This window comes from Pyrgilauda ruficollis, unplaced genomic scaffold (genome assembly GCF_017590135.1).
Source record: "Pyrgilauda ruficollis isolate IOZ18807 unplaced genomic scaffold, ASM1759013v1 scaffold22, whole genome shotgun sequence".
NCBI lineage: Eukaryota > Metazoa > Chordata > Aves > Passeriformes > Passeridae > Pyrgilauda > Pyrgilauda ruficollis.
In genome coordinates this window covers 5002902-5027835 of record NW_024521428.1, presented here as the reverse complement: position 1 = coordinate 5027835, position 24934 = coordinate 5002902, and the positions used below count along the sequence as shown (strand labels likewise).

Here is a 24934-nt window from a genome sequence, read left to right as displayed (position 1 = left end):
TATTTCCCCCAAAATGGAACTTGTCCCTGGAAGAATCAAAACAAAATCCGTCATGCAGCTTGGTCATCCGTGCAACACTGCTATACTGCAATTAGTTTGGGGTATATTCCTTAATGTATCATTTTTTGCCTGTTCATCATGTGTTTTGTCCCACATCTCAAAACAGAAGGTGAGTCTTCCCACACCTGCATCCTTTTCTGCATCAGAAAAGTCTCCTTCCCCTACCTCTGCATCTAGCCAGTGCAATAAATAACCACCAGCATCCACAGTAGCTCAATGCATCCTGCACATTTCATCTGCTCCTTCCTCATAATTGCAGGTTCCTTCAGAAAAAGAGAGCAGAAGTTTACTTGGACTGAGCTTGTGACATTCTGCCCCATAGCATCCTTACAGTTAAGCAGGAGGTAAGGACTGGACACGTGGGCTCTGCAACAGAGCAAGGGAAAAGGAGCAAGACAGTGCATTTTCCAGATGCAGTTTTTTCAATATTACTGCTTCTGAGGTAACAGGAAAGATCACGGCACAACAAACTTTGGCCTGAATCTGAAATTTTAATACATGAAAGTTGGCAGGTTTTGCTACTATGTGGGAGAGAGCCTCCAGATGCAGAAGGCTGTGCTCATGCCAGTGATTATTTTTAGATGATTACCAATGTTCATCTGAACACAGCAATATACCCTGCTTTCAGACCACACTGAAGTAAAAGAATACTTCATTCAGTCTTAATATTTCAATGATACCTGCCCACCATGTCCTCTGCAAGCACCAGGACTCTCTGCACTGGTTTGTAATAATGCCATTTGAGTCCCCTCGTCTTACCAGCTGTAACCCTGAAACAAACACAATAGGTCTTGCAAAATTGTGCCCAAGAAGACATGTCCTCCTAAACACCTCTTTCCTAGTCCAGAGCCTGGCTTTAGTATCATATTTTTGAGAATGTGTGTTTATGGTTTTAACAGCTTATTCTAGCATTTGAGAACTACTCATATTTCTAGTCTATGATTTTCAAAACAAAACAAGCATAATCTCTCTAATTAAATAGAAGTACCTCTATTTAATTGCCTTTATTAAGGGATTACGTACAAGAGTCTATTTTCCTTTTTTTTTTTCTACTTATTCTTTCTCCCCTTCTATGCTTGTAGCTCCATATATTTCAAGCTTTAAAAAGTCAGTGTCCAAAAAAAGTAAAATTTTGCATGCATTGCCCAGTTTTAAAATTATTTAATCAAACTGCTTTTAACACTCACTTGCCAAAACACAACCTTTACTCGTGCTTTTAACACCACACAAAAAGTGTACTTGCAACACATAGGCCTGGGTGTAGGTAGGGGAAGGAACCCAAGAGGACACGGAAAAATTATGCATGGGGCAGAGGGGAGAGCCAGGTGTCAGGCAGGGCTGCACAGGACCAGAGGGTGTGTTGCCCACCCTTCAGGCTGCATCCCCGGGTCCCAGTCCCTGACCCTTCCAGCCTGACCAGCCAGCTCTGCCCTCTGTGCCCCCCAGGGTGCTAGTTTTGAATAACACCAGGCATTTGATGACCTAAATTTACACCGTGGTGGCTCTCTGCCCAGCGCTGCAGGCTGGGACAACAAGGCTGTCCTCACGCGTTGCCACCTATGGGTCACCCAGCTCTCGGTCTCCCGTCCTCTCCTCCCTCGGACACGGCAGGGCTGGCCAGGCCTGGCACTGCCTGTCCTCTCAGGCCTTGGCTGACTCATGGCTCCAGCACGGGCTCCTCTCCAGAGGTCACCCACCGGCCGCTCCCCTTCCATTGCTCCCTTCTGCCAGCCGGCCACGGCTCCCTGCCCAGATTAAACGCGATAAACCCTGGGCGGGCTGCCACGCGGCCTGGCGGACAGGCTGGACTCCGGTGGAGCTCGGCGGGGACCTGCCGAGGGACTCAGAGCTGGCTGCGGCCACTCTCCTTGCCCACGGCAGCGATGGCCTCTTGCTGTGCCACCAGTCTCTGGACTGCCCGCCGGCCTCCCTCGGCACCTGTGTGTGGGTCACTGCGTGTGCACCCGCGTCTATATGTTTATATTTGCAGATGCTTGTGTACACGTATACGTGCGTGCGCACACATGTGTGTGTACGTGTATCTATACGTGTAGTTACAGCCGCGCCCGTCACGCATGCCCCCGTTCCCTCACACCGCCCCACCCCCCGCACCCTGCGCGAGCGCACGCGCAGANNACATGGCGGCCCCCGCCTCGCGCGCCCGGGCGCGCAGGCGTCGGCGCTGCCGCCGCTCCGCTCTTCCGCCGGGCGCCGCCGCGAGTGCACACGGCCGGAAGGCGCGGCCCGGCAGCTCTCTATGGTTGCCCGCGGTGGGTAGCGCGCCGCCGCCTCGCCTCGCCTCGCCCCCGCCCGCGCTGCACGCCGGGACACGGCCGGTCCGCCCTCCTTTTCTCCCTCCCTCCTTCCCGCGCGCCCCCCCGCGCGCCCCGAGCCTGCGCCGCGCCGACATCCGCGTTGTCCCAAGATGGAGGTGCGGGGCTCGCGCTGAGCGCGGCCCGGCCGACACAGGAGCAGGAGGAGGAGACGCGCCCGCCCGGCCCGGCCCGGCCGTCCGCCCGCCCGCCTCGCCTTCCCCGCCCCGCCAGGCCGCGGCTCCGGCGACACCGGCCCCCCCCCCCCGCCTCGCCTTCCCCGCCCCGCCAGGCCGCGGCTCCGGCGACACCGGCAGCAGCAGCGGCGGCGCCTCTTTCTCGCCCGCGGCCCGGTCCCGAGTGCGGCGCGGCCCCCGCATGAGCCCGGGCGGCAGTGGCGGCGGGAGCGCCCGGGAGCAGCAGCCGAGGTGCCCAGGTCGGTGTGAGCGCTGCGCAGGGCCGGGAGCGGGGATGGCGCCCGGCTCACGCCGGCCCTGAAGGGGAGGGAGGCAGCCCTGCCAGCTCCCCCGCGCCGGGGAGGGGAAGGCGGCAGCCCCGGGGTCCTCTCCTTCCCCGCCGTGAGACACATGGGTGCGGGGCCGCGCCGGGAAGGCCGGCCGGGCGGGTGGCTCCGAGCTTCTCCCGCCCCCCGGGAGACCGGGCTCGCTAGGCGACCTTGGGTGAACCCAGCCTGCCCTGCCTCAGTTTCCCGGTTCGGTGACTACTCTTCGGGGCTGCTGTGGGCATGGGACGGCTCGGGGCTGTCGGCGCGGCCGGCTGCCGGAGTGGGAAGTACTGCGAGGGTCTCTTAACTAGTGGCTAAGGCCTGCTTGGCCAAGTGGGTCTGAGCATTTTGCTGGTGTTACCTTCTGTCCAGTCTGAAGAGTTGGATCTGAACCTGTGAGCAGGCTGCCTTGTTGATGCATATGATCTGTCTGTCGCTCCTGACTGCAGGACTTTCTGGGCTTCAGTTTTTAAACATATCCACAGTATTTCTGTTAAGGGATGTTACACTTCACTGCTGATTTGTAAATCAGATGTCTAAGGTGATGTGTTGGGGTCATTCTTAAGCAGTTACTACTGCTTAAGAAACAGAACATATTTCACAATTCTCCTTTAAGTGACAAGTACCTGTAATTTATAGACTTCTAGTTATTCCGTTTCTTTTTTCTGCAGTTAATGGAAATACTTGTTTATGTTTCCTTCTGTGTAATGTGTGGGTCTGATTCTGGGGCTTAGCGTGTGTCTTACACATCGCTTCAGGGATGGTCCCTCTGTATGGAAACTTACCTGCTTCAGTAAGAGTCTGCAAACCTGAAGCCCTGTGAGAAATCAGCTTCACAGAGTGGTTTTATCATGCTTCTTGCATGTCTACAGAAAGTTTCTCAGTGGAAAATTGTACCCGATTTTAGCTTTGATTTCTTAACAAAGTGGGACCTGCGTGATTGTATTGTCAATTTATCTTTCTCTTTTTCTTTTTTTTTTTTTTTTTTTTGAGTAGCTGACTGGTTTGAAAGGGAGAGGTCTAAAAGATAAGATTAAGTTCCTAATTCATGCAAATAGCATCCAGTTAGAGAGATTACCTGCTAAGGAAGAAGCCACGCTCTGACTTGTAACTGTGTTGTTAGACACTTATGATGGGGGAGAGGGAAGTGTTGGAGATAGAGAGAGGCATACTACTTGATAAGAATGAAAATTGCTGGCAAATGGGCTTACAGTTCTCACAAACTGCTTGGTTTAAATGTTGGCTCTGAATAGCTGTAACCTTTCATTGTGGAAACAGTTAAAGGTACTTTTGAGAAATTTGAAAATGTGGCAAAACTCAGTTTAATTGAGTGTGTTGAATTGAAAGTAGGGAATGTGTATTGCTAAATTGATATGGATGTGCAGAGAAAACTATCACATGTGTTTGTCTTTTAGAATAGATGCAGTTTGTGGTGCAGTATCATTCTGTCAACTCTGTACAGAAAAGTAGTGAAAGAAAACCTAGTCCACTAGTTACAATTACAGAGCTGATACTTTTAAGTTAAATTATTTCTGTACAATGTTATAGATGCTTAATCTCTCTTTTACAAGTACCTTCCATTCCACTCTAAGTGTTTGCTATTTAATGTAGCATCTTTCCTCCTGGAATTAAGAAGTTCATTTTTTTTATCGGAGGTGTTTGCTATTTCTCTTCATTGGAGTGTCCTGAGCATCTCCCAAGAATATAGAAACAAAAGCACCAAGCTAGATACCAAAATGAGTATTTGATTTGTTCAGGTATATTTCAGGGTATGGTTCTGTGACTTGGTAAAAAAAGTCAGGCTTGAACAGCAGTGTGTTTTAAAGCCTAAATTTCTCAGTCCAAGTCCTCCTCAGAGCTCTAAAGTTGTGCGGATTTGTTCCTTTTTTTAAAATAACAAATGAGACTTCTGGTCTTTTCCTTTTTTTAAAATTGTTGCTGCTGTTTAAAATCATGGGAATGATGATTCTTTTGTGAATGGAATTGAAAACTGTGTGTATATGTTGAATACGTCTAGGGATGTTCTCAGCCTGTTGGAGTCTGTGTTAGAGCACCTGGAAATAGTCCCCAATCATTTTAATCAGCTTGAGAAAATAAACCTGATTCTTTTTCATATCATTTAACTTCTCTTTTGAAAGTATAAAATGTTATGTGTACCACCAGGATCCAGCACGCACAGTATAAAATCATGCTTGTTTCACTATGATTGTCCTTTCTTGACATATTCTTCACTAGTTCTCAGAATTCACAGGTTCTGCTTAACCAGAGTTGAGTTTTAAGTTAGAAACATGTTTAATTGTGAACATTTATAAACATATAACATTTTCTATAAACAGTGATTAGCATAGTTCATGATATGGCACTTACCATGGAAAAAATTCAGTTTTTGTGTTTTTGTAAATATGCACCATCCTAATTTTTGCTACGCAGGAAAGATTTTTTCCCCCCACTCCGCCCTGTTACTTTTAGTTTTCATTTACTTAGTGAATGTCCAGAGAGAATTAATCTTCTTTTAAATGCAGGAAATGTCTTTCTCCCTCCCCACACCGGTGTACTCATACACCTGAAGATGAAGGCCACTAATTTTTAAAAATAGAACATGCAATTGAGGGAAAAAGGAATATATTTCATGAAGTGTGTAGGCATAGATCCTATTTCCAGCATCAATCTTCCTTTCTGGCACTATGGGCCAAGTCTTCACTCTAATTAATGAATTTATATTGATTTTTAAACAAAAGAGGTGTGTTTTACAATTTTTCTGAAGTATCCAGTGTATTTAAGCTGTGAATTTTTTAGAGAAGCAGTGTAAAAGGTTTTCTGTCACTAATCAAATTCTGATCTGTACCTGGAAGGAGGGGAATAATACTTTACTATCAGGGTTTGTAATGAAAAAATCTAGAGTATGTTGTTTACTTTCTAAAAAAAAATTCCTCCCTCCCAGAAGTTCTATAAGCTGTACTAAATAGCTGGTTCCCAGAGGCAACAGCAGTGAGCAAATCTCATGTTTGAAGTGAATTTTGTCACTTTAAATACTTTGACCTTAACATTTACTGCTTTAACTTCTTGTATTAGCAGGCAGTGCCTGATGGCCTCATAAAGCTGGGTTGCCCGTGAATTAAAGTTTGAAAAAAGGCTGGTTCATGGGAATAGTAATGTGTATAAGGTATCTGGTTGGTTAGCAGAAAGTCAGCAAATACAGTCTAAAGGTAACATTTTGCAATGAAGCAACACTTCAGTAACTACGGCAGCTGGTGACACATTTCTTCAGGAAAATAACCTCATAGGAAGAATATGAAAAATAATGTTGAGATTCAGGATTCAGGTTTGGCAATGTAACATCTGACTAAATAGCACTTTAAATTGCTATTTTTGAATAGCTGCACCTTCCTGTGGTTAGGAGGGATAGAGCTTATTGACAAAATAACTTGCTGGGTGCAAAATTACATTACGAATTAAATATTATCATAGTTCTGTCTAACAAATACTCTTATGAATGAATCTCTTAAAGGAAGCATTAACTACTTCTTACTTACTTTAATAGGTTGAGCCTGCTTCCCTGTATTATGCAAACTGCTGAATGGAGGAAGGGTGTGGAAGTCAGTCTTTACCGATACTCTTTCCATTACCGTCCTGCATGGTTCTTTACCCGTATTTTACAGAGTGGTGAAGAATTAGGAGAAGCTGCAGTTGTTCTGCTGAGTGGAACTAAATGGGTGGCTTCCTTCTGGACCCTCACTTCACTATCTTAGGTAAGAGGGGTGATCTGCTTCTTTTGAAGCTACTTGCGTTTCCTTAGAACAGAAGTAGATATTGGCTTTTTTAGAGAAACTTCTAGTTAGCAAAGCAGAGCTTTGAATTTTTTTTTTTTTTTTTCTGGTGGCTTGAAAAGAGCATTCACAGTATGTAGCTGTACCAGTACTTTTCATTGATAAGCATTGCTGTTTGCATCCATTCAAATAACTTTAAAAACATGCTGTGTGTACTAACATAAATTGCTTCTGAGAATCACGTTTATCTTATGTAGTATGATGGAAGTGGGACTGTCACTCAGAGGTGGATTACAGTGGTGGTGGATATAGGACAACTTTAACTGATGTGTCACTTGACTGCTTGATATGGAGTGCATTACTTTTTTTTCACAGACTTGGAATAGTTTGAGTTGGAAGGGACCTTTAAATGTCATCTAGTCCAAATTCCTCTGCAATAAGGAGGGACATTTTCAAACAGATCAGGTTGCTCAGAGCCCTGTCCAGCTTAACTCTGTGTATTTCCAGGGATGGGGCATTTCCTATCCCTGGGCAGTCTGTTCCAGTGTTTTACCACCCTCATTGTAAAAAATTACTTGCTGGTATCGTCTTAATCTACTCTCTTTTAGTTAACTCTCTTATCCTGTCATAGAAGGCCCTTGTAAAAAGTTTGTCCTCCTCTGTCTTGTAAGCTCCTCTTCAGTATTAAACAAAAGCAGACAGTTCTCTCCAGATCCTTCTCTTCTCCAGGCTGAACAATGTTATCTCTTTCAGCCTTTCTTCATAGGAGAGCTGCTCCAGCCCTCTGATCATTTTTGTGGCCCTCCTCTGGACTTTCTCCAGTGGGTCCGTGCCTGTCAGGTGCTGAGGACTCCAGAGCTGGATGCAGCACTGCAGGTGGCGTCTCAGAGGAGTAGAAGGGCAGACTGGTCTTCCTTGGCCTGCTGGCCATGCTGCTCTTGATGCAGCCAAGGATACATTCTGGACTGCAAGCATGCATTGCTGGGACAAGGCTGGCCTTCCAACAGCCAGGATCTCCAAGTTCTTCTGTAATTACTTCTGCTGCCAATTCCCTCATCCCCTAGCCTGTATTGATATCAGGTGTTGCCAGCCCAGGTTCAGGACCTTGCACTTGGATGCACTGGGTGAGGTTCTCATGAGGCCACTTTTCAGTCTTGCCAGCCCCTCTGGATAGCATTCCATTCCTCAGGCATATCAGCCACACCACACTGCTTGGTATGGTTTGCAGGTTTTCTGAGAGTACATTACATCCCACTGTCTGTCATTGATGAGCTGGTCTCAGTATGGACCCCTGAGAGACACCTCTTGTCATTGATGTCCATCTGAACATTAAGCCATTGACCACTACCCTCTGTATGCAACCATCCAACAATTCCTCATCTACCAAAGAGTCCATCTATTATCTCTCCAACTTAGAATGAAGGGTGTTCTGGGGGACCGTATCAAAGGCCTCAGAAGTTCAAATAGATGACATCAGCAGCAGTTCCCTTGTCCACTGATGCAGTCACTCTGTCATAGGAGACCATTAAGTTGATCCAGCAGGAGTTGCCCTTGGTGGAGCCATGCTGGCATGTGTGACAGAATGTCAAAGATGTGACCTAAACAACTAAAGACGAAATTTAAGTACCAAAAACTAAAGGGTGGTTTGAAACCCAAAGAAAATTTGATCTTGGTAGCCTGTGGATTGGTGTTATCGCAAGCAGAAAATTACAGAACCTCTGTGTGGGTTTGGTGGCTGTTGCATAATGGTCTGGCAATGATTAGTCCACATAGTTTGCGTTTCATTCTAGTGTTGTTTGAGGACTGTGACAGGACTTCTGACCAAGCTAGAGTTCTAGGTGTGAAGCTAGTTCATCTCTCCATAGAGAAGACCATGCTCTTTGCTTCCTTCGTCAGACTGCTTTTAGGACTTCTGATACTTCCTTGATAATCATTACACCTAAGAAATCAGTAAAGTGAGGAGATGTGGATGACAGACACCCTCTCCCATACCCTTAGGAGCTCTGTGCAGGGGAGGCACAAGAGTAATCTATCTTGTGTTGCCAAGCTTGCATGGCACAGGGAGATGCCAGGCCTGTCCAGGCAGCCAGGCTCTGGCACTACTTGTGCACTCCTGCCCTGGTATGCTCCCTGGGACCCAGGCTGGAGCAGCTGCAGTTCTGCAGGCTTGGGCTGTTAGCAGGTGGTGGAGTGGCTCTTAAAGGAATTCAGCTTCTCAAATGGGACGTAGCTCAAAGCACTTGAAGAATGGCTATCATAGCTGCAGAAGAGTTTTGCTTTTGCTTTATGGTTAGTTGTATGTTTGAGCTAACTAATACTTTAAATATTTTCATTTTACAATGTGGTATTTGCCATTTTCTTAAAAGGAATCAAAAATTTCTGCAAAGCTAGATAATACTGAAGTAATATCACGACTTCAGAATTTCTGTTTCCCATACAATCTTTCATTTTTCTTATTTGTATATCATATTCAGATAATTATTGCTTATTTTTTTCATAGTGAAATCTCATGCCCAAAGTCTTGATGATGAATATTGTGTTTTACTATGTGTGTACACGCAGGTTTATTTTTAGAAAGTCCAAGGCATACTAGTGTGCACTGGCTGAGTAACAACACCTTGTGTTTCAGCTGGTGTAGCAAAACTTGCTTATTGTAGCCAGTAGAAATACATACTTAAGAGTCCACACAACCTGCAAATCCCATCAGATTTCAAGGAGAAGGGAGCTCCTGAGAGAGGGTAACACTTCTGTGAAACACTGGTATTTCTTGCTTGCAAAGGTTGAGCCCTTTCCATAGTAAGGTTGTGAAAAATACTCCATTTGCATGATTCCTATAACCTGAATATCTGATTGAAAGAAGGATGTAAACATAAAACATAATCTAAGCACCTGATAGAGGTGATTTCATTATATTTTTTATCAGGCCAGACATGAAGAGTTGCAAAATATTTTTTGTAATTTATAATTAATTTCTTAAATATTTTGTAATTCCATATGCGACAGTGTGGTTAATTCAGTGCTTTACTGTCTCTGTTAATATAATTCAGTGTGCCTTGAAGTCTCCTTATTGAAAATGTGTGATGTAGTTGTAAACAAGCAGCTTTTTTGGCTCTGGTCACATGATCAATCAAGATTTTTTTGATGTGGAGTGGAAGCAATAAGGTTGGCCAAGCTTTAAGTCATATTGTCATTTGCATTTTTTTAGGCAGATGTGGCTTAGTGCTAATTAAGTATACTGAAGGTGAATGTTGACGTACATCTGACTTCATGAAATAATTTTCATTCCTTTTCGACAAGCATTGCTTCCTTAGACAAGCCTTATTTCCTTTCGTGTTGTCATGTAGCCTTTGAGTGAATGTAGACTTTAGACTTAGTAGACTGCTGAACTCTGTTCTGTGCAGTGATAGCTGTTGGGGAGAGACTGAAGGAGAAGAACTGGAAGTCCAGGAACTTCAGTTTTGTATTGTTGGATTTGCTCTTCTGTTGCTGTGTATTATTATGCAAATAACCTGTCTACATCTCCTCCATTGTGGTCTTGTTTCCTCTATCAGTTGTATGGTCCTACACTGCTCCATAGCTTCAGTTCTTTTGGGAACCTTTTTTTTTTTTTGTCTCTGTTGCCGGGCAATAATCATAAGAACTCTGGTAGATGTATTTGCAATACTTTTTCAAGCTGTACTTGGTGCTCTCCTCCTACTCTGTGCATACTGAAAATTTGTGCTTCTGTATCTTAGAGGAGAATGAGAGAATTTTATGCAGATGACACTGCTCTATGTCTGTACAGGAACAAAGGTATACATTGAATCTGGAAGTCCTGTGACACAAGGTGTGAAAATATTGGTTGCATTTGTCAGAATACTTCTAACTGAGTTTGTCTAATGGCACCACAGTGAATGAAGAATTATTCTTTAGTAGAATATAAGGTATCTTGGATTTCTGCTGTGGATATGGAGTGGAAGTGCTACTTGCAAATAGGAAAATCATCAGTTACTGTCTCATGTTGTTTAGATGAATTTTTCTTCTGGTTTTTTTTCTGAATGGTAGCAAAGTTTTAGTGACACAGTTGCGTATCATTAACACAGTAATCCTAACTGTACAGAAAGCTACATAATTAGTAGAATTGTTTGTTGAAAGAACAGTCCTTTTTCACAGAACTTGTAGGCTGCCCTATATAACTATTTTTTTTTAAATACAAATGAGTTTGCTCACATTGTTAGTGCTTGGAGCTTTAGTGGTAAAACTGGTCCAGGGTCACCCCATTACAGTTCCCTGATAAAGAATTTGGCCCCTAACACCAAATGATTTCTCGCTGGTTTGCCATCTTCTAAAATAAAATTGAATGTACTATTAAGGTAACCAGATCGAGGTTTCCTATGTGGGAACCCTGATCTGTATTGGAGGTCAGCCTAAATCAGCTGCATTGGATTTGTTTGTTCTTAATAGAGTTTTAAGCCATGAAATTATATATTAAATCTTCACAGTGCTGAAAATGTGTGCCAAATTACTAACTTTTTTGGAAAGTAATTAGTAGGTTTCATAGAATCAGGGAATGGTTTGGGTTGGTGGGAAACCATAAAGAAAAAATCTAACTACAAGCCTCATCCATGGGCAGGGACACCTTTCACTAGACCAGGTTGCTGAGAGCCCCATCCGGCTTGGTTTTGAACACCTTCAGTGATGGGGAATCCACAACCCCTATTTGTCTTTAGTTATATGCATATGTGCCTGTTTCTCTCACCTTTTCCCTCGAGGCTGGTTGTGCTTTTAGGTGTTTGTTGAAAATATTTCAAGTATGTTTTAGTACCTTATGTTAATTATGACTTCTCTGAAAATAAATTTATAGAAAAGCATACTGAACTCTAGCAGTTTTATGCACCCAGAACAAAGATTTGGTTCTATCTGTGGCTTCTCCTGAGTGTTTATTTTTTTTATTATTATTATTATAAATGCCGGTTCTTAAAGAAAGGAAAAAACAAGGACAAAATAAGGGGAGGGAAGGAGAAAGGAAATTGATATTTGTAATGAACTGGATGAATGGAATTATAAAACTCTATTTCATCACTACAAGGGGAAAGAATAGGGAACACTGTGTGTATGAACTTCACGCTTTTGTAGCTTATCTAACATAATAATTATTTTCTGTTGTGCTTTTCTGTGAGAGGTGTGATTTAGTTTTATGTGGTTTAGTTTTAGGTAGTCCTGTGAGGAGTGGGGGGCTTGGTATGATGATCCTTGTAGGTCCCTTCTGACTAGACATATTCTATGATTCTGTGTTTCCTTTAGTTGCAGATTTGTGACTAACCAAATAGGCACTTTTGAATGTCTTGTCTTGAAGTTGTATGGAGCTTCAGATTAGTATGAAGCATAGCACAGGAACTTAATTGTAATGTTTTGCATTATAGGTACAAGAACTGTAGAAGTCCATTTTAGAATTTGAAAGAACAAGATTCTGCAGCTCTGGAAAGATATGGTATGTTTATGTTTCCACTTACATTGTTTGTATGCTAATAATTATAATAGCAAATAATTATACTTTCCTTCACTGAGATTTAAAAAAAGGTTGCAAATTAATTCAGGAAGAAGCACACATTAAATTTTCCCTTTTTAACTATGATATCTATTACTTAGTCATAATTCTCTACAAAACTGACTTATTTGATTTTCTTGGGGAAAATAAATACTGATGATATAACATTGGTGAATTCCCTTTTGATTTAACAAGCTCATCATCATGCTGCTACCATCCATTTATTTCTCCATGGATTGGATAAGAGCTGGTGTGTTTCTGAAAGCTGTATTTTTTTTTTAATTCGCTACTGAACATATTTATAGTGAGGCTATGACTTGAAAAATAAGTTTAGAACTTGCAGAAAATTTATGCAATCATCAGTGTAAGTCAAGTTTGCAAATAGGAATGCTGGGAAATACAGAAATACAATCTTTTTTAGCAGTGTTAACATAAACCCATGGCACATGGTATCTCTTTTTTGTCTAGGCTCTTAAATGTCCAACCTTCTTAAAAGTATGTACATGTATTGTAGCAGGGCTGGAACTTGAACTTGTAGTTATTTTAATTGCCATTTCCTAACTTAATTTTGGTGTAGTTCTCCAGTAATACCTGGTATTACTGCACTACTTTGTAGTGTCTTTTTAAGTTCTGTAGTTCTGCATCTTGGTACATTGAGAATTTTTGAAACTTTAGCACCACTACATTGAGAAAAACAACAATTAAGTTAATTTTTCTGCCATATTAAATAGGTCTGTTAATGCATATACAAGATTGTATGTAGTTATTTGAGTAACAGTTCCTAAGCCATGTGTGTACTTTCTCTTTTAACCACTTAAATTGTGGTGAAGATGATCTGAGTTGTCTGTGCCATGGGTTTATGTCTGGATTTTTCTTTTCAAGATAATTAACTTAGAAATATACTTAAAGTTTAGAAATCTCAGATTTGCAGAGCAGTTGTTTGATGTCTTTTTAAGTTCTGTTTTGTAGGAAGCTATAGACAGGTTCTAATAAAACTGTTAATTCTAAGCTGAAACTTTAGCTGTAGTATGTACTAATTAAAAATTGTAAGTCTCTCAAAAAGCTACAATGTTACATTGTCACAATCCAGATGTTCCTGAGAGAATTGTATAGATTGGTCCTTTACTCTAGCAGGCATCTGGCAGGTAGTGTATATTCATTTTTGCACCCACAGCACCACTGGGACCACCCACCCGCTTCTTGCTCTCCAGTGTCAATACCAGTTCTGTGTATGATGGCTCTTCTTCAAACCTAAGCCATTATTTCTTTATTGCCATTATGCCTGCTGGCTGCTTTTCTTCTGGATGTTTAACTGCTTGCCACTGTATGTATGCATAGAGTCTTTGTAGTGGTATGTGCTTCATAAATTGATTAAGAATTCCCCTCTAATCCCCCACAAGTTGTGAGTAATAAATACTAATGGAACATCAGAGAAGCTGAATGTTGTACTAGAGAATTGCACGATTGCTTGGTTTTAATATCAGTTACATTTAAACAAACATGCTGAAGAATTTGGAGAACAGAAAGATGCTTTACATGGAAGGCAGCATGAAAGATGGGTGGCAAAAGAAATCAAAATAGAGAATAAGCAAAAGGACAGATGGAATAAAAGTTTAAGTAGTAAAGCTGAAGTGAAGCTGTAAAACTTACCTGACTGCAAAATAACTTAACATGATGAGAGTTAGTGAAAGGCATTTAAATAGGTGGTTGGATTTCACCTGCTGGTGTAGAAGGGGCTCTTTGTTCCTGGCTGTGTATCATTTTGGAGGGATGGAGGGAGCCTGAAGTAACAGGTATAATATAACTGAAATAGAAACAAATGGTTTAGCTGCAAAAAAAAAAAAAAAAAAAAAAAAAATCAGAGGGGTGTATGTGTGTAGTGGAAGAAAAAAATCCGCTGTGGTCTAAGTGTAAAACACAGAAGCTAAAAGTAATTTTGGATCTTTCCTGCTTTTACAAAGGTGAACAAAATATGTATATGATCTAACTGAAATACTAAACCAAAACCAAATATTGGCGGCAAAATCTAGAGTCCAAAGTTGCAGGAGCAGCTGTAGAAAATGGGAATAACATGCAGGCCTCTAGCTTTTGGCCTGAGGGGAGAGAATGGGAGAAAACATTAGATATTTTTCTGTTACTCTGTAATTTATGGATATCATAGTTTAACCCCAGCTGGCAACTAAACACCAAACAGCTACTCTCTCACCTACCCACATAGTGGGATGTGGAAGAGAATTGGAGGAGTAAAAGTGAGAAAACTTGTGGGTTGAGATAAAGATAATTTAATAGGTAAAGCAAAAGCTGTGCATGAAGCAATGTGAAACAAGGAATTCATTCACCACTTCTCATGGACAGGCACATGTTCTGTCCTCTCCAGAAAAGCAGGGCTCCATCGTATGTAACAGTGACTTGGGAAGATAAATGCCATAACTCCGAACATTCCCCCTTCTTCCTTCTTCCCCCAGCTTTATACACTGAGCATGATGCCTTATAATATGGAATATCAGCTGGGGTCAGCTGTCCCAGCTGTGAACCCTCCTCACTCGCTGTGCACGCCAGGCTCCTCCCTGGTGGGCTGAGGAGCAGAAAAGGCCTTGACTCTGTGAAAGCTGTAACACAAACAGCAATAACAAAAACATCCCTGTATTAACACAAATCCAAAACACAGCCCCACACTAGCTACTATGAAGAAAATTAACTCTATTCCAGTCAAAACCAGTACAGTGGGGAGTATTGACATCAAGGCAAAGTAAGTATACAGATATTATAGGATGGAGCTTTTATGTAAATCTATGTTTGATCTCTTGGTATTGAGATCCACAAAATTCTACCTTTATGAAACTCAGTAACTTGTGATTTTATTGAAATGAAAATTCCAGAGTAGCACTAACTTTAATTTGAAAATAGTAACAAATTCAGATTCCCATCGCAAATAATTTATTCAAGTGTTAATTGTTCTCATTATTGTGCATGCTTGTGTTCCTGCTCTGATTTGAATTTGTGGGCCTTTGATTTCTATTAGTGGGGATTTTATATGCATTCTTTCAGTTCAAAGGTCTTTATGTATTCTTTCTGTGCTATGAGAAGACTTAGTTTCTTCCAGTAGCTATGTTGATAGGCTTGATTAATTTTTAACTCTTTTCATTGTCTATTCACAAGGCATTTTCTTCTGTCTTCATGATGTCTTTGGCTCTTTTCTACTACTTCTGGAACACTTTTCAAAAATATTGAATAATTGGAGAACTGGGTTTAAGTTTGGAAGATGTGTGAAGTGCTTTGTGCAGATGAACAGACACTCTTCCAGGGACCCTTCATGAGCCATATCTGTCATTCTTTTTGTAATACATGGGAGCATGTGTACATTTCTACATCAGTTGTGACTGCTTTAGTCACTTTAGTTTGGCATTTTCCAGGATAGAACCCAATTCTTTTGGTTTTCTAACTCATGTGATTTTGCATTTGTTGTTACTAGTTGAATTGCTTGGTTTACCAGGCAGTGGGAAAGAAAATCATATAGAGGCCCTATTAGTGTTTGGTTGGGGCTGGTTTTTTTGGCTCCATTAGGATTTATATGATCAGGTTGTATTAACGGCTGTTTTATTTTATTTGTAGAATCAGTAATAATTTTGCCTACTAATTAGATGAAGAAAATGTATCTTTTTATGGTTTGTGCATTGGTAGCAGCATACAGGCAAGAAAAGTAATTTGTGCTTCCAATTTTATGAAGAAATAGAGGTTCAAACATGCCTATTACATTACCTTTTTTTTTTTTTTTTTTGTGCATATGACAATTAACATTGAATTTAGGGGTTTGGTGAACATTCTCCAGGACATTTGACTCAATCTCAAGTTATAAAAGGACCACTCTTCTATTAGGAGTCAGTTTCTCACTGGATAGATGATTATTTCATTGTGGTACTCAAAGTCATTCTGAAAATATATAAAATTAATTTTTGGAGTATTCAGAGGACCTCTTCAGAAGACCTTCAAAAGCTGTCTTTAGTGGTATATTCTTGAGAGAGACTGTTATATTTAATTAAGCAACTAAAAGTCTGGTACTGAAAGGTAAGGTGGATCATGGTACTTCATTGTACAGTGGATTACCCCCTATTTTCATCATAGATCAAAAAGAGAATATTAAATTTGGATCAAAGATTACTTGGGTAGATACTTAAAATTCCCTTGTAAAGGAAACTTAAATTCTTACAAGTGTCACTCTTTCAATAAGTCAATCAGAAATTATAGTTTAAATATGGAAAGTGTTCATCCTCTAGGAGATCTTCCTAGGCCTCAGATACTGTGTCTCAACAGCCAGATTGCAATGCTCTCACAGAAGGTGACCATCAAATAGCCCGAGGATATTTGATGGTCACCTTCTCCAAACCATGGCAGATTTAGGGAAACCTTGTAGGTAACAATGTTCAAAATAATGATTCCAACCTGGACGTTATTTGCCTTTTTTGTTTGGTGGCTGAAAAATAAGTACTTACAAACTCCGGGGTGTGGCTTTAGGTTCTGTATATTGAAGTTGGGGACTTTTTCTTGCCTCATGCTTGTAGACTTCCAAGGTTTAAGGAAATGTGCCCAGACCTTTCATCAGACTATGCAACAAAGTTGCTTTTATCCCCTTTTGATGCTTCTGAACTTGCTTTCTGACATCTTGTTCTTTCACTTATTGTTTAACTCCTTGAGCTGATAGGAACATTCTTTTAAGAAAATACTCACCTGTGCCATCTTGGAGAAATAGATGTTGTTCCAAATCACTGTGTAAACATTATTTATCCCGTTCCTTTTTGATGAGGGCTAGTTGAAGTCACAAAGTTCTTCAGATTCATGGTATGAAGACATGTCTTCATGTCTTGCTAACTGTAGTAGGTGTAGTTGCAGCCCTAGTTGATTCTACTTCTAGTAAATAGTCGCTAGGCCAACACAGATGTGTCAGTCCCAAAGAGCCTGGCAGCCATCTTGGGTTTTTTGAGGCATACTCCATAGGCACAAACTTCCTTTCATGTCTGCAGCTGCTCAGTGTGTCTGTAAAAGCCTAAACTGTAAGCCATGCTGATCGTAACAGTGAGGACCAGAGAAATTTGTTTGAGTAATATGAATATCTGCTCTGGGGCTGCTGTTTCTATCTTCTGTAAGGTAAGTTACAAACAGAGGAAGTTTTTTTTGTAGAGAAATTCCTGTGACAGAAAAGCCATTGATTTAGACCAATTCACAATTCATAATACCGTTTTTCAGGATCTTAGTCTATTCATCAGTGTGATTTTCCTTTCCTAATCAAGTAGTGTCTTTTGACTCTCTTAACAAGATTGGAGGTTCTTGTGCCTTGTTTGTATCAAGCAGTCAAAATGTCCTTTGAAATATATTCAGAATAAAACTTTGATGGCAGTCTCCTTCACCACCTACCTTGTGTTCCAACATGCCGGTCTCTTTGCCAGCAGACATTACTCTGCTGATGCCTGAATGAGTAAGGTTTTAGAAAAATTAATTCTTTCATCTGTGCTAGGGAATCCCTGCCAATCATATTCTGTCCCACAGGAGTGGCAGCAAGGATAGGTGGGAAAGGTAGGATGAGAAGGAGATAAAAGAAAAAAACTATTCATTAACGGTTTTTGCATCTAGACTGCTGAAAAGGAGCATGAGAATTTTAGACCACAGTACAGTAAGTCTAGGTTTAAGGTATCATACAACAAATCAGAAATGCTGAAACTACCTGAGACTCTGACCCATGACAAATTCAGTTTGTAGGTACAAGTTTCACAAAAAAACTTAGATGAGTTAACTTCAGCTCAGTGAGATTTGTGGCAGTTCAGACCCTGCCTCCCATCACAGAACTGCTGTAGATACTATGTTCCATGGTGTGGTAAATGAGACTAGCAGAGTTGGATCTGGATCAGGCCTTGGCACAAGCTTGTCTTGACTATGACTGGAGCTGCCAGCTTAAAGTATATTTTTTAACATTCCAAAATCTAGTGGTGTTTGAATCCAGCACCAGCATTTCATGCACTCCTTCACTGTTGTCAGTTCACGTTTCCCATATGAAACAGCCTCAGGAAAATTTTGGTTTACTGAGGTTGATGGCAGCCTGGTGTTCCAGCATGCTTCCATTTGAATGGAAGACTACTGTAATAAGTTTCTGTCAATACTTGTAGGACCAAGTCTAGGTAGGGAGTCATTGGTCTGGCACACTCCAGAACATGAGCTAATACTTCCAGTAGTCAGAATGCAGGTTTCCCAGCCAATGAGACTTTAGAGATTATACCACTGTCCTCTGACCAGTGTACTAAAAGTTACTTGGGCAAAGTGCTAGAAGCAGTGTTAGAATAAGCATCTGTTTCCTCAAAACTAAAGCTTGCCTGAAAGTGGAAGTTTTCAGGTCTTAATCAGAATGTCATAAGCAGAGTAGTGTTTTACAGCTTCTTAGTTTTGCATCAGCGTCTTGGGTTGTTGCCTTTCTGTACAGCTGATGGTCACAAATGTTAAATGGAAAGTCTTTACCGTGTTCTGTAATGTTGACAGATGAGGAACATTTCCAACTGACTTTCAATCATTGTTCTGTGTTCCTGTCATTGACTCAGTTAAACTTTGACAATTTACACCCATGAAACATAAGTACTGGAGAATCTCTGTCTTGGTTTGGAGATTTTTGGTAGCCTATTTCTTTTTTACTTCCTTGTGTCAACTGCACTTGTGTTACAATGAGAACACTCAAATATTGCTGATGTTAAAATCAACAGATGACACTTTACGTATCTCAATGAATGATAAAACTAATAAGCATCATTCTGAAACTAAGACAAATTTTGTTCTCGGCAGAGTTTGTGGCAGAATAGCAAATTGTAGTAGATTGGCAAAACTGGGCAGCTTTTCTGACAAACTTTAGAAAATCATGAGCCTTGCTAAGATCTTACTGTAATACTCTTGTATTATGTTGGACTGAAGCACAAAAGAAGGTGCAGTAAAGAAATGTTATTTACTAAGTATTTAAAGCTGTCTGATGTGCTCTCTTAGTATTTGCACCAGATTGTTATGTCTGCAGTTGTTGCAGAGAGCTGCGGTTGTGCCATCAATAGCTTTGTGCACCTTCATTCTGTGTGAGGCTTTTGCTGCATGGCAACCTGCAAATGTGGGGTTTCATCTGGGTTTACCACAGGAATAAACTTCTCAGGATACTATACAGAGGTCTGTCTTCATAGCTACTGCTTTAAAGAGAAAGTAAGATGACTTTTTATTCACTAATATTAACATTGCAATTTTTATCAAAACTTTATATTAGCAGAAAGCGAATGCTGTTTGTCATCTGATTCTCCTTCAGAGACCTTTTTTCTTTTCTGGCTTTCTCCAGTGCACTCAGGAGCTTGGGCGGGAGAGAGAATGGGGTGAATTGAATGTTGAGGATTATGTTTGGAAATATTTTATCCGTTAACTTTAGTTTAGAGTAGATAATAGCAGTAGGTAAGAGACTAACTGTTCCTTTTCAGCCATGGAAGTAATCAGCTGGGGTGGTCCCAGGGCGCTCTGGGCACGAGTATTGCTGAGTGATCATTGGCTGCCACCTGCGTGACAAAGTAAAGGACCAACCCTTCAATTTATACCAGTGGAGCCAGATCACGGGAAACAATTGACAGGTAAAATATACTTTCAAAAATTTAAGGGAGAGGAGAGAGGACACATGATAAAAATGGAGCAAAGAAGCTAAAAGATTTGCAATAGATAGTAAAGGTTGCTCCTCTGAAACTTTATGTACCTGTAGCTTACTTCCTTTTGGGGAGAGGCACACAACCAAGGTCAGGTTACTTTGTTGCTCCCCTGGGAACGGAGCCTTGCTGAGAAACAATGTTCACTGAGTTATAGCAGCAACACATCTACCAGAATTTTATTGTAGCTAGAAATTACAATTCATATTTATGCACACACTTCTAGATCTTTGAATGCTTGTTGACCTGACATTGGGTGTTTTGCACTGGTCCAAGAGATGGGTATGGCTTTTGATTTTTTAGACTAAAAATAAGTTGCTGAATTTTCAAGTTTATCAGTTGATTGTACTGTAGTGAGTTACTCTAGAAGTTAAAATGCCATGCAAAAAATGAATGTAAGTAAGTCTTAATCTCACTGATAAAGGAATGCTTAGCATCAATATTTTTCTTCTTTTTATTTTTTTTTTATTTAGAGAATTGGCTGCAAATAATATTTAAGGACGTTTAACTACATTATTTTTACTTATTTAGAATTGTTAAGCTTATGCTTAGCCCAGCGTGATACAGGACTGGTGCGACAACTTGGTTTTGATCAGTGACTCAAAATTGTGATCACCCTGATGTCACCGAATGGCCACAGCTTGTAAAAGGTAAGCATAAAGCATATCAGGTTGTTTCTCAGGAGTTTTTCTACTATAATGTTTATTTTAAGGTATTTAATTTGTATGGCCTGAAGTTAGTTTTACAAATAATATTAAGTTGCATTGTTTGTTTAAGATAAGTCAGCTGGCAAAGTTGACTTACATTCTTGCTGACAGTGATTTCAAAGCTCGCTTAGTTTGTCCTGCTTTTTAAAATATAAGCAAGCGCTGTGGTGCTCCGTGATATCCCTCTTAAGAACAATACTATCACTTAAAAGTCCCTGGTAGTTTTTGCTGTCATACTGAATTTCTGTATAAATTGTTTAGCATATTTATCCAAGCATGTGTTCAGTTTTTGTTTTGAAGTATTTATCCAGGAGGCTTGATGATGTTAAAGTGTGTGTAAGCTTGCATACCATTACTTTCCTCATCTAGAGAGGTACACTGGAGGTAAAAGGAGTGGCTTGTAGAATGGAGAAGTTGCTCCCTCTGTTATTGGAAGTGAGCCACCATTTGAATTTGCGAGCTCATACTGCAGTATTCAGATTAGTTGGTGTCTTGTGATCAGTATCTACAATCTAATTGAAAGCTGAAATTTTTAAGAGCATTTGCTCTGAGATTTTCTCTGAACAGAACTCTTGTTTCAGATTTTAAGCATGATGAAAGGACGTCTTGCCGTACTATATAGTTGTTTTTCAATACTGTTGCCTGCTCACAGGAAATAACAAGGTATCTTGTTTGTAAACAATTGGGTATTGCAAAATAAATAGTTTCTCAGCAAACAAGTACAATTCCTGTAATTAGATTGATCTTCCACTTCATTTTACTGAGTATTGAAAGCTCATTTTATTAGGTGCTTGTGTTGTCATTTGAAGCCTTTTAAAATAGAGTTAATATGTCCATTAATAATTCTGAAAATCATAATTATAGTAGGTCTGTTCATGTTTTAGACAACAATAACCTGAAGGAACTCTCACCCTGTGTTCTGCAGAACCACTTACCTTAGAGGACCAAACCTTTTTTGACCCAGCTAGATGGTATTTTTTTCTTATATTGTTTCTTATAGATGCAACTTTTTTTTTTTTTTTTTTTTTTTTTTTGTGAGTAACATATACCAAACTCTATTGTCTCTTTACTGCCCTAATAATATTCTCACACACACAGTGAGGATAGGAAAAGATTTTGGATATACTATATACTGCTAGCTGTTTCCATGTCTGTACTGCAGATCACCAGGCTGCTTTTTTTACATGCAGCGTTTAGATGCCAGTCTCCTCTTTCTCTAATTCTTCATGCTGCTGTTTATTTTAAAGGCTGAAAAGCTTTAAGTGTACTTGATGTTTTTCTTTTAACACAACTATTTCCTTTGCATTTTCATAGCAACTAAAAGCACTACTCTTTCCCAAAGCCTCAATGTGTTGTATGTCCCAATACTAGAATGAAGAAAGCAAAGCCTTAAATGTCCAGACATTTTGCTACCATTTTCTGAAGTCCTGGAAGTAAATAGAGGAGCTAACCAGTATGAATATAAACATGTGTCTTTCTGCTATTCCAGCTCCTAACACTTAAATGCTCAGATGAATGAGTGGGGAAAAAAAAATTCAGATGCTTTTCACTAAGCATTTAGAGGCTGGCTTTGGTCACTGGAGTTAAAAGGAAGTTCTTATTTGTTTTGCTGCTGAGCATTATTTTTGTCAGTGACTGCTTTGTCAGTCCTGAATTTAATGAGTAAGGGAGATGTAATTTGGAGGTAATAAACAGAGGCCAAATTTTGAGATTGGGTAGTTTTTATGTTATTTTCTAGTTAAAGGTTAGTTACATTTTAAGCATGAGTATAATGTGAGCTGGATAGGAAGTTCAGAATTCTGTCCCTAGTGTCCGTTAAATTTTATAAGTTAGTGAAATACAAACAAATAATTTCCTGTGTTCTGCATCATCTGTCACCATACAGTATCCAGCTAACCTGGGAATTATAATTTGTCTGCCAGAAATGCCTTCTAGGCACTGGGTCTGTTTAGTAGAATCCAAAAAGTTGCTAAGATCTGGTGTTTCAGAAAAAGAACTAAAATTTTAGTAGAGAGTTTGGAGAGCAGTTGAAACTTTAATAGGAGAGACCATGCAGTAAAATAGCACAATGAAACAGGAAAAAAGGAATGTAGCAGGCTACATGTGGAGATTTCCAATAGCATTTAGAATATAATAAATAGAGAAATTTAGAAATTGCATTCCTATAAATATTGATTTTTTTTTTTCCTGTAAAGCTTGTGGGAGAGTCTGCTTGGCTGTCCTAACTGAAGTCTCTCAGCAGACTCTGGTGAAACCTAAAAAGTTAGTTCTTTTTGCAGATTTTTGCTCATTTCTGTTTTTAAAGAGCTGTCATGAAAGACATTTTTGTTCATCCAAGCTGCAGAGTTTTACTGTAATGGTTGTGCTTTGTTTCCACTCCTTGCATAGAATTTCCAGCATGGCAGTTCTCGTCAACTGTAGCAAAGGTTGTTCCCAGGCAAAGGTTCCATAAAGTCTGATTTCTAGGCGTCCTAAGATGATGGGAATCAAAACTGATGCATTTGTACTGCCTTGTCTTCTAGCTTCTCTGGCCACAAACTCACTGCCTAGGGGGAAGTTCTACCTCAAAGAGAGAAAAAAAACACTGTCTGAAAAAAGTTAACAGTTGAATCAGTGCTGTCTTAAGGAAGATGGGAATAAGGAAGAGCTAAATAACTATAATTTAATCTACTTTAAGTTATTATGGAACTATACCCCTTGAATTAGTCTGTATATTAAGTCAATGGGGTTGCCAAGCTAAACACAGGTGCTGCTTGTGCTAGGCAATAACACTTAATTCTGCATATTACTGGCTGATCTCTTGGCTGGATCAAAGCTGTCTGTGAGGTTAGCTCCATGAATTCAGGTGAAGAGAAATGCGAGATTTGTTTTGATATCCTTTTGGACCCTGTTTCTGAGCTGCTACTTCCTAGAGTCCAGCTCTATAGAGAATGTGTTGGTTGCAGTTGATCACTGATAATCTTTGAGTACACGTTTTGGTTACAGAAGTGGTTATGAAGAACTAGCCCAGAACTGGAGCACTGTGCAGCCTGAATGCAGGAGTACTGCCAGCAGATCTCTTCCCTAATGGCTCCTGTTGCGTAAGCGTGGGGAAAAAGTGCTCTCCTTCTTAGGGAAATTTGGCTTAATTGTACTATCATGTTTTATGTGATAAATTGTATTCTAGAGTTTGATATGTTAAATCTGCAAATATCAAAAAGTTGATGCTTTTAGTGGCAATAATACACTCATCACATTCCATCTTTCATAATTTCATATTGTAATGACTTAAAAGAACAAGCAATGCTTAAGGTTTTCTATCTGGTATTGCAGATCACCAGGAGAACCGCACTCTGAGAACATTGAAACTAGCCGAATGTAAGTAGATGAGTGGATGAGTTTGGTTTGTCTTGATAAAAATGTTCTGAACATATATAACAGTAACTCTTGCATCTGCTTAATAAAAAGAAGACAGAAGCTGAATAGAACTGTGAAATTGCCTTATAAAATTTCAAGTTAATATTTTGCAGATTTGCAATTTTAAGCTTCTGTGGAAACTGTTTGTTTGGTTTTTTTAGGGTGAATGAGTTGGAGGGAAAGTTCAGAGGTTTACTTTAACGTGAACCAGTAGATGGTAGCATAATACAATGTCAGAAATGTTACAGCCTATATTCAGACTTGACAGAAGGGATGTAATTTCTACCTGTCATTCACTAACATCTTGCATGGGTTTGAAGACACTTCAGTACTAAGGCACAATACCTGCTGGTATCTCTTGTGGCAGATGGATTGTTGAACTAAGAAAAAGAAATTGTGACTTAATTTGGTGAATTTATGTGTTAGTTACTTCTAGAAAGAGAAAACTAGCTCTCTTTCACTAACATCTTGGTGACAGATCTGAACCTTTTTGTCTGTCTTCAATAGATTAGAAGCCAAGATGAACTAAAATCGAGATTGTGGTGGACTGAAACATTCATTTCAATTCAAAATTCAAAGGGATTACAGGAATTCAGAGGACCATTTAAAAACAAAAAAAAGTTTTTTGAGACTATATTCTTCTGTGAGTTAGCAAACAAAGTTTTTTCTAGCTATTCAAACTATCCTGTCATAGAACTCAAACAGGGAAGCCACAAACTGCTCTTCTGGATAACAGCACAAGTTCCAAAATAATAGAGGGAATGTAGCCCAATAGCTGGTGTGCTGTCTGAGGCTTCAAAGGATCTGGGTTCATTTCTCTTCTGCCATGAACTTCTTCTCTGACCTTAAACTGTCTCCTTCCCCCCAAGCGGTTTAGCATTGTACATGCAGTGGGCTGGATGCCATTTTCAGGATGTTTTGCAGGCTAGTGACATAGTGTGAATTGCTCAAGGACTTCTC

The 24934-nt window shown here is 40.3% G+C and overlaps 2 protein-coding genes across 7 annotated transcripts in view; one reads left to right on the top strand and one right to left on the bottom strand.

Annotated features, from left to right (window-relative positions):
• Positions 1-1749: 1749 nt before the first annotated feature.
• On the bottom strand, positions 1750-2768 carry LOC121354071. Its single transcript, XM_041468415.1, has 2 exons — positions 2686-2768; positions 1750-2630 (listed from the first exon to the last, which is right to left on the bottom strand). Exons 1-2 carry the CDS (start codon positions 2750-2752, stop codon positions 1750-1752), a joined length of 948 nt encoding a protein of 315 aa, XP_041324349.1. The 5' UTR covers positions 2753-2768.
• UBE3A (ubiquitin protein ligase E3A) overlaps positions 2672-24934 on the top strand; it is a 52338-nt gene continuing 30075 nt past the window's right edge. Inside the window, exons 1-6 of one of the 6 annotated variants that reach the window (XM_041468396.1) lie at positions 2674-2808; positions 6537-6626; positions 12047-12114; positions 20403-20521; positions 21160-21241; positions 23891-23935. In XM_041468396.1, coding sequence (XP_041324330.1) covers positions 23934-23935 — 2 coding nt within the window. In that variant the 5' untranslated portion in view covers positions 2674-2808; positions 6537-6626; positions 12047-12114; ... (1 more) ...; positions 21160-21241; positions 23891-23933. Of the gene's footprint in view, positions 2809-6418; positions 6627-12046; positions 12115-19655; positions 19803-20402; positions 20522-21159; positions 21242-23890; positions 23936-24934 lie in introns of all 6 variants that reach the window. The other 5 variants (XM_041468391.1, XM_041468393.1, XM_041468390.1 and 2 more) reach the window with 5 other exon arrangements.